At 35.1% G+C, this 10,477-nt stretch overlaps 1 protein-coding gene across 1 annotated transcript in view; it reads right to left on the bottom strand.

Annotated features, from left to right (window-relative positions):
* Positions 1–2,068: 2,068 nt before the first annotated feature.
* The window catches only part of LOC137630506 (TBC1 domain family member 20), a 78,779-nt gene continuing 70,370 nt past the window's right edge, over positions 2,069–10,477 (bottom strand). Inside the window, exons 6-8 of the mRNA XM_068362015.1 lie at positions 6,871–7,087; positions 6,569–6,678; positions 2,069–2,692 (exon numbers count right to left, since the gene is read on the bottom strand). Coding sequence (XP_068218116.1) covers positions 2,446–2,692; positions 6,569–6,678; positions 6,871–7,087 — 574 coding nt within the window. The 3' untranslated portion in view covers positions 2,069–2,445. The remainder of the gene's footprint in view (positions 2,693–6,568; positions 6,679–6,870; positions 7,088–10,477) is intronic.

The following is a 10,477-nucleotide window of genomic DNA, read 5'->3' as shown; positions in this document are numbered from 1 at the left end:
TGGGAAAAAAATAACCCCCTGGGGGTTAAGGGTTGGAAATTTCCAAAGAGCCTGGGGGTAAAAGGGTTAAGAAACAATGCCAAGACCAAAAAAATGGATGCAACTTCTACGTTCCATGAGAGAAAGTGTAGGCATCTCTGAAACTCCACAAAATTAGGGATAATAGACTTTCCAAAAGAGGAAAGAGGGGGACTAGGAGCCCAAGTAAATTAAATTGAATGCATTATAAATGAAGTAATAATCACAAATAGCAAAAATATGATAAAGCATATAGAATTTATCATAAAACCCTCAAAATGTATGACAAGCAAATAAGTGGACATACAAGCTAAAAATATCATCCCGAAACATTGAACGACAATTTTACGAAAGTATACTTATTAACCTTCAAATGGAAACTCAGATGTGACAAATAAATCGACCTCAGTGAAACAAAAAGCAAATGAAGGCTCAATAAATCGTCTACGAAAATAATGAGAGATTTTTTTTCATTTTGTCCCCTCAAAAAATTCTGGGATTATTTTTTCTACGAAAATGATCCAAGATTTATCAAAAATTGAAAAATATTTAAAAACAAAATGATAAAAAAAGAAAAATTGCTCTCTTACTTTATTATCTTATCTAATATCTGTCTATCACATAAATTTCAACTCTTAGGTTGCAATAGTTACGGAAGTTTTTTATTAAAGAATTTTAGGGGGGGATACCAAGTAAATATGAATATCAACCTTTTCGCTATATGTAAACTAACCCATGCCCAAAATTTCAAACTGACTCATGCAAAAACACAGGAGTTATCAATAGAAAACAATTTTCTTTATTACCTATGGAATTCGACCAGGTTTTATTGAACTGAGAAAAATAGGCAAATCCTACACTAATATCATAAGAAAAAACTGCTTTGCTAGGGGCAATTCCAAAGGAATTAAGATACTGTACAGATTAGAAAATAAACTCTGTGATCTCACAGTAAAAACTATTTCTATTGACTAGGTTCCATATATATATATATTTTGCAATATTGATCTCAAGATTATCAAAGGAATGTATGCACTTACCTATTCTGGTCCTTGTCAGCAAGCAGTTTAAAAAACAGCAACTCTAATTACTATCTTGATGTATTTACCAGAGCCAGATAAATTTCCAAACTTGCAATTGGTGACCTTTTACAAACAAATTCTGTCTTCCATAAAAGAAGAAAATACATTATCAAAGAAAACAATGATATCAGTTATGATAACCATGTCCTGTTGACAAAATTGTACAACATACGTTTGGTCTAACACTGTACTGAAAAAACAAGAGCCAGAAATTTAAACATTTCATGTCTATTACACATTCAATATCTGAACAGCAGTGTATAAGGAAAAATAATTTACCGTGCTCTTTAGTGTGATATTATGACAGTAGAAAAAGATGAGCGAGAGTCCACATCATCCTGTCAAATAGTGTACTATTTCAATTTCTGAATAAAATTCCTGACAACCTAGTTAACCATACAAAGTACTGTGCTAACTTCAGCTCCTCCTATTAAAGTAATAATAAATCCATTCAGCTCTTACTTTAAGTAAAATTTTTATAGTGCTTACCCAAAGTGAAGTTCTTATAAAGGTATAGTTAAATTAGTTGGAAATCTAATAAAGGAGAGAATACAGAACAGATGTAAAATAAAAGGTAGAAAATGAAGCTGGGGCTGAAGGAACAATGCATAGAACCTTTTGGACCATTAAAATAAGCCACACAAGGCACCTACAGGTTTCAGTAACCTTCAAAGTCCTGATCATGCCAAAGACAGCAATCTGTTCACAGCAGGGTCACTTTGTGATACGACAGTGCTGTACTTCAAGAGCTGAAAAATAACAATAAAATAAAGTGAAGAGGATATCATACAGTTTTCTAAAGTATACAAAATAAAAATGAAATAAACTGAAGAGAACATCATACAGTTTTACAAAGTATACCAAATAACAATGAAATAAACAGATGATGTCACACACTTTTGTAAAGCACAGTAGGTACACCAGTCACATAGCGTATAAGCATCAATTCAGGTTATACAAAGTCCATGCAACCAATCTCTTTATTATTAAATTATACAAAAATCTATGGAATGAACCTTTCATATAACAACTGGACATCCATTCAAGGAATCTAGTACAGTATTTGGATTACACATTGCTGTATCGTAAAACTCTAAAAAAAGTTCAACCTTCCTTTGCAAACTGTACAATACAAACATAAATCATATTTACAATTATATATTCTTACATACTGATAGAATTTAAGCTTGAAAACTATTAACATATATATACAAAAGGAATATGTCATCCCTAGAACCCAAACAGAGTATGATAAGTCTAGAAATTACGGCCTACAGTGAAAGACTAGGTGATGGAAATGACTAGGTATCAATCAGATTAGAAATATTCGGTCATTTCCCAAATATCATTGCCTTGGAGAGAAAGCAAGTAAAGATGGTGACTCTGAATAATAGCTATATAGGCTAGAGGCAAAGTAAGCAGTAATAGCAAAAAAGGCAACTTTAACTATCATCTTAGTTTGAGCAGGAGGTATTGGGACATATCTTGTGACAGTATGGAATATATTTCTGTAATACTGAACTCTTCGCGAGGCTTCAAACTTCTTACGTCTGTCAACAATGCGCTGTCGCTCAACAGCTTCCTCTTCATTCCTGAAATTGTATGACAAAACATTAAAAGAATTCATAAATAATAAACCTATAAAGAACCATATGCATTCTCAACATGTACAAACTAATGTACTGAACCCACTCTCCTATTGATCCTTAACAAAGGAGTGAAATGTTTATCAATGAACTTCCACAATAATTATAGATTTCAGAAATAAAGTAAAGTACTGTATACTTAGATGATTACGGGGGTTTGACTTCCAGAGGAAATTACTCATAAACTTACTATGCTCCTCTACTCCTGCATAGGAACCTTTCATGTCTTTATATTAAAAGTTGTATACCACATCAGATACAGAATGAGAGCATTGGCTACTATTATCATACCATTAATAAAAAACAGTAAAAGCAAAAATCCCAAATACTTGGCACCCTAGGGTGGGTCAACTCATATCCCACAGAAATACAGACTACTTCCTAGGCGTGGATGTCTAACACACTACATAATCAACTCTAGTGCACTACATTGTTTTCATGTGGTTTCTACTGATACTGTAGAGTAAAAAAGTTGATGGTTGAAATGCACCCAAAATCTAAAACAAAAGTACAAAAATACTTTAATGAAGCACACTTATGTTTTTGAAAATCCTGATTATTTAGAAAGCAATAATGTTGTGTGCTTAAACTAGCCGGTCGGCTGATGAATTCGAATGCCGTGTTTGAAGTCTTAGCCTGTTGTATTTTTTATAAAGTACACTATGTACTATAAATAAATTATTAGTAGTTCTTTTTCAATGAATGCACCGTATGAACATTTACCCTACCTCAAGTGAAAAAAAAAAAAAAAGATAAAAAATGACTAAGACATCACCAACATTTATGAAATTCTATGAAGTAAAATATGTGACGGATGATGCAGTCCTTAAGTTACTATGCCTCAAGAATTGCGTTTATTGAATGTAAAGTGTACACTACACGTACAGTGGTGTACATAAAAACTGTAATGTAAAGGTCCCTGTCTGGAATCAAGACAAGCTCTAGACATAAACGAGCACATATACAAACGTAAACATAAACAAAGATACACACACAATATTTCTTTCTTTACAGCTTATTTTCCTTTAATAATATTTCATACCTTCCTGCATGATAAATTACAATGATTTTAGTTTAAATAACTAGAATGAAGAAAACAAGAGTTTAGATATTTTATCTTATGTTCTTCCTTCTTTCCTGTTTTTTTCTATTTCTGTTATTCAAACATTTTTACAATTCATTACACCTTTCTTATTGGTTACTATATTCATTTCCTTTTCTCAGTATTACCCACACAATATTTTGTGCAACAATTACATCTAATACAGTTGCAGACTTCGTTGACACCAACCCTAAAAGCTTCCTTCAATTTGTTTATTCTGTAAAATGTTTTTCAACCATCTTTCATTTCTCAACGGAAAAATTTGAGCTTTTTCCCAAAAGAAATCTCTTTAAACATAGCATAAAGCTAAGAACACGAAATATGTTATGCTCTACTTTCCCTCCTCCCTTTTCAATTTGTGAAAAAATTTTAGTGGTCATCACAATAAAAAAAAATTCACAGCTTTGACTTGCAAGCTAACTGAACTGATTGCCAGAGAAGGGAAATTTCATTTCCTGTTTGATCATGGTGCTTCAAAAAAACTAATCAAAATTTGAGTTTATTATAATTGGAAGACCCGGCCTGCATGGCTAAGGACTATGAAGCGTGAAGTAGGAGATGATGAATGGAGAAGTATTGAATTAAAAGCTCAAGGTAGAGAAGACTGGCAAAATCTAACCGAGGCACTTTGCATCAATAGGCGTAGGAGATGATGATGATAACTGAAAACATTTCATATCTTCATCTGATGGTAATTCTTAATAGTTTCCTTTAAAAAAGTGCAGTTTTTCACACAAAAATAAGGAAGTTACCGAATATCGTTGATTCTAATTTTCTTATTTTTCTTAATTGAAATAAAAAAAATTTCTAATAGGAAATTTCTGTATTCAAGCATATGATAATTAAATAACAATAATCCAATTTTGAAATCTTTACCTTTTTTTGTAGCAGAGAGAGAGAGAGAGAGAGAGAGAGAGAGAAAGTTTTTTATAGCAACAATGACAATTGTTATTTCTATCAGCAATTTATATTACAATTCAAATATTACTTAAACATCATGTATATATGAACCTCTTTTGATAACTTTTATTGTTAGAATTTTTATCAAAAGGGTTCATCACTGAATAGTTTACTTGTGTTAGCTATAAAGTTATCATGTATGTTTGTTTGTTTGTTTTTCATGACTACATTGTGCAATAAGAGAAACTTCGCCAAGGACGGGTGCAAAGAAACGCGGGTGATTTGAAAACCAATGACAAACAGTAACAGACATGCTGTCCAATAAGAACAAGTACAGCATATTGAATAATGGCAGGTGTCGTTACTTATAATAACGACATGGGAAATCAATTGTTATTGAATATCTATGTTCATATTGTATATGGAAAATGTTCTTTTATATTACATTGCGTTAAGTGGAAATGTGCAGGTTTCTGTACAAATGGAGGTTTTGTTTATATTTAATTGTAATAAGCATTGTTACCAAGGAATATTGTCTTGTGAATAGTTGTATAAGTGGTTAACAATGCGATGTAAGTTGTTTGAATAGTTTCGTTCGGTTTGCATTGAATAGTTGGTTTCGTTCGTTTGTTGTTTTCTTTTGTCGTGGGCGAACGAAGCGAAAGTCATGACTTTGGGAGAGAGAGCGAACGCATTATGTTTACGACAAAGGCAGCAGAGGTAAATCGACACAGTTGCTGCCTGTCACTTCTCAACGCTTGTAGTGTAATCTTCAGTGGACTTAATCAGGATGAAGAGAATTTCATTTGATTAACGAAGCCGTTCCTTCCCAGCATTTAATGAAGTGGATGAATTAATCAACCGAAGTTTGGATGAGTATCATATAATATTTAGTTACCTTGGATGGGATAATTCGCTAGGGATATGCATATCTGTGCGTGGGATTCCGTGACTGGGTAAAATCAAATATTTATATGTGGTATCGTGGTTCACCCGTGCCTATTTGTAATCCGAACTCGGTAAGAACTTCATATGAAACCAAGTAAGTAATAATTGGGGCAAAGCTCAATAGAATATAGTATGACCATTTATCTTTGTAACACAACGCAATGAATTCCTAATGTAGAGAAAGGGTCTTGAGTTCTCTTAACGAATCTGGTAATTAGTAATTTGTGAATGACTGAAGTCATTATATGTTGTTGCTTGTTTGACCCTAATAAGTAACGATAGCAGGTAACAAAGCAAACTGCAATATATATACAGTCATCAAGGACATCAAGAATCTCATCACAGATTTGCGTCATCCATAAAATCTCTCAAACAATTTTAAGACCAAATATTTAAACTCAAACAAAAATCTAAAGTTTAAAACTGCCAGATCATGATGAGAAATATGTCAGTACTATCCTGCAGCTTGAGTCAAAGGTGAAGGTAGGGTGAGCAGGGCACCATCTAACTGCAACCCAACAGGTAAAAAGTTTGTCTTACATATAGGAACAAAGACATTGTTGTTCACTAAGAACTAAAAAAGCAGGCAAAGTTAGTATGAAGGAGTTGGACAGCTTTTGTGGAAAGGGTATGAATGAAAAGTAATAGGCAAAAAGCAATGAAGCTAAGGAGTTGAACAGAAGCTGCAAATAACTTTTAGCACTATACCATGCAGGGGTCACAGCTGGAAAAAACACCAGAAAAGTCTTACAAAAGTAAAGCCATGACAGTTGGAATTTTCCAAGTCCAGAACTTTCTGGAGGATTGTTAGCCTGGGAAAGGGTAATCTACTATATTTCAGCAGACAAAAAATATGACTAATCTATACTTACTTTTTCTTGATAAATTCATCCACCTCCTCTTGCAATGTGTTTGGTGGGTATAAATTGTGCAATTCATTTGCCTCAATTAAGATTACTTCAAATGGTAATGTATCTGGAACCTATAAATAAAAATTCAACATTGCTTTCAAAAGGTAAAATAAATTAAAAATTCTAAGGCACATCTACTTACTTTCCTAACTTGAAGTATGAATGAAAGTAAATGACACTATAAACTCAGAGACAATTACATAAGATATCTCAGTTTATTTACATATACATAAAGCATGGAATTTTACCAAATGGATTCTTACCTGGGATAATATGAAATGCTGCATAGCCATATCACACTCTCCAGACAAAATGTCCGCCTTCTTTTTCAGCACGATTGCTGCTGCAATATACATTGGCATTAGGTAGGGGGTGGCCAAAAAGAAGTCGTACAATCTAACAACATTGCGGTAATCCGAAAGGGTATGTGCAAACCAAGTTATTAGCCACGGTAAACAGAATACTGTTCCAACGCCAGAGCTGAAATAAATAGCATAGTTTATGAATGTCGACATAGTAAAACCTCAACCCTCTGGCGATCCGGGCCATAACAACATCAGTCAGGCCCATGACATTTAGCTGGGGAGCAATGACTTCATGTGTCAATCTACTTGTGCTGAAGTTTAGCAGCCCAACTAACAAAGGAATAAAGTTAGAAAGGAACTAAAAATTGCATTATAAAGCTAAATAAATTTTCTACATAGCACTTTATATTAACATGAGTGGATTAAGCCAGTGTGCCATAGGATCCTCAGAGGGCTAAAATCTTAGTACTTTAGCACAGTCATACCTCAGCTATCGCACATGTTACATTCTAGGCCCCACCGCGATAGCTGAAATACCATAAAGGAGATACAAGAATCTACAGTATAATTTTACTTAATCACTTTTATATAATTTTTATGTTTATCATTTTTTGTAAAATCACAAATTTTTCCCAACAATATAAACCTGAGACCTTCAACAAGAGTACTGTATGACCTCAGCAAAGCTGGAACAGCTGTCAGGACTTTTAACTAGTACAATCGACTGAAAGCACTCCTTTAGTTTGACATTTAACCTGAAACTTCTAATGTGGTTGAGGTGGGTAGTGTCATTTTCATCTTGTTATCAGCCAACACATTATTGCATCAGCCACAAGACATTACATATGCATTAACATTCTTTATGCAGAGTTGAGAATGAACTCAAAAGTTCACTTAGTTTAGCTTTTATTTGAAATTAATAAATGACTGCAAATAATTAGCAGGTTTCAATCGGGACTCTCTCTCTCTCTCTGCAAAAAAGATACTATGGCAACTGCTAACAGCAAAATGATACTATGCAGTTGAAGGGTGAGTCATTGTACTGAGGAAACTTTTTTTTTTGTGTGTGTGTGTGTCTTCATTTTAAAAACTCTAGGATTTTGGAGGTTTTCAGATTTGGAATTCAAGATAAAGGATTCTCAACCTGTCTTTGCCATTCCTCTGATGGCAGACCGTACAGTAAAGTTAGAACGGTTACCAGGACTCGGTCGACTGTTTCTCCCAGAACCGCTTGGAAGACTTGAGAGTGCATTCCTTTCAATTCTGTTTCTTCAGGATAAAAAAGCCCATTGGTAAAATGGCTGCAATGTCAGAAAGGTCTTTGCTTTCTACCAGTTTGGAAATGTTGAGTTCCTGGCTTTGGTGAAATATATGACTTCACCCAACCAAAGGACTAGCAAGCAGCTACTCAACTAATTCTGGAAGCAGCTTCTATGGCACGGGATTTCAGGCCTGTAAATGAAGTTCCCTCGTGGTACCCGAGTCCTACATTGGATCCCTATTGTCAGCAATGCCATCATGAAATGATGGACACCAGTGACGAAGTCCCCGAAGCGTCTTGGGAATGTCCTGATGTCCTGATCCATAATGCTGATGCTCAGTCTGTACAAGACCTAGAGTTATTAGCAGGAGTGTAAGAGGCATCATCATCATCATCATCATTATTATTACAAGCTAAGCTATAACCCGAGTTGGAAAAGCAAGATGCTATAAGCACAAGGGCTCCACCAGGGAAGAAATAGCTCTGTAAGGAAAGGAAATAATGAAATAAACTAAGAGGGAAGTAACTAACAATCAAAATAAAATATTTTAAGAACAGTGACACCATTAAATTAAATCTTACATATATAAACTATAAAAACTTAAAAAGAGTAAGAGAAATAAGATAGAACAGCGTGCCGAGTGTACCCTCAAGCAAGAAACCATGCAGAGGGTTTGGTCGATGTTTTGCGAAACCTGACACCATCGGTCGTCATGTGCTTCAGTAAGTTCTTACTTCTGTTTGGTTAGGACTTTCCCTTATTAGAAGGGTATTGGAACACACCGCCTCTCACTCCCCTGAAGACTGAGAGATAAGTCGAGAATATCCAGGAAGAAGAAGAGGGGCACGCTTAGTTCTTATTGGTAATGAATATGTTTGTTCCCATAGCACAGGTAGCAGGGAAAAATGTGTGTGTGCTCAGTCTAGTAAGACCTAAGCACAGGTAGTGGGGGCTTTTGCGTGTGCTCTTTATTGTGAGAGGTAGTAGGCGCATGAACTTCTGTATCACATGCTGATTAGTCTATTTAAGGAGGGTTTGTTCCCGGCATGTATCCTCTCATCTCGTAAATGAGGCGAGAGCATACTAGTATCCCTTCCCCAAGGGGAAGATTTCCTGTACTGCACAATTTCCCCTATAGGAAGAGAAAAGGTAAGAGTCACAGTTATGAGACTCCTATTAATCAGTCTTCCTGGACTTCTTCAATGATATCATCTCGATGTTTCATCAAAAAATCCTTCCTCCCTAAGACTATGCGACTGGAACGGGGGGATCAAATGCTTGTACTTGCTTGGGGAGGAACCTTACTGACAGCTGCAAGCGTAAACAATGGAAAAGTCATATACTGTAATACACTGTTTTTATTCCATAATACAATAGTAATATGTGAATATTACAGTAATAATCAATGGATTCAGAGTTATTAAAATTGTATTCATTTTAAATACAGGTGTACTTTTTGGCCACAGTAAATGGACGTGAGCACAGTACTGCATAGTTTAGTAAATGGCGCAGCCTTGTCGAGCAGTACTTATGTTTATGAGCACTGTAAAAGTAAGTTTTGGCTCAAAAATTGTTTTAAGTGTATAATGGGTTTACAAGAAAGTTAGGAGAGTTTATAAAAGCTTAAATTTATGAAGAAAAAAAAAATGAAAAATATAAAAATAATGAAAAGTATAATGTAGATTTCTGTACCTACTTTGAGGTTTTCTGATATCGCAGGGAGTCATGAAATGGAACACCTGCAATAGCCGAGGAAATACTGTAGATACATCCTGTTATACAGTGTCACTCGCATTAGGCATACGTATGGAGAGATTGGTCAGTGGGGTTTTCGTTGCTTGGCTGGGCAGGAGGAGAAGACCAATAATGATATGACTGGTCACACCAAGAATGCTCAAGCTGTGACAGAATATTTGGACATCACAGGTAAATTGGAACATTTCACACAAACCCTTAGAGTCTGGATATTGTCTGTGTAGTGATCGTGCCTGCGGATGATCATAGGCGTAGACTATCGTAAGAGTGAACAACAGTCAGATGCTTAAATCACCATGCCTGTGAATTTGGTGAGTGTGGAGTTTCATGCGCAAGAATGATTATGGTCATAGTTGCCTATATAGAGACAATCATGTATGTGGGTGTACATCATCCTAGGCAAATAATATTGCGCTGGAAATGATCATGTGTACTGTACGAAGGAGATCGTTTTCAGAGGACAACACCTCTCACAGATCTCTCACGGATCTCTCACGGCAGCCTTTGAAATGGTGAGCATGGAGAAGTCACCAAAGCATCCTTGAAAC

The sequence above is a fragment of the Palaemon carinicauda genome, chromosome 38 (genome assembly GCF_036898095.1).
Source record: "Palaemon carinicauda isolate YSFRI2023 chromosome 38, ASM3689809v2, whole genome shotgun sequence".
Lineage (NCBI taxonomy): Eukaryota > Metazoa > Arthropoda > Malacostraca > Decapoda > Palaemonidae > Palaemon > Palaemon carinicauda.
Note: the sequence above shows the minus strand (reverse complement) of the source record. Positions and strands in the feature narration are given on the sequence as shown.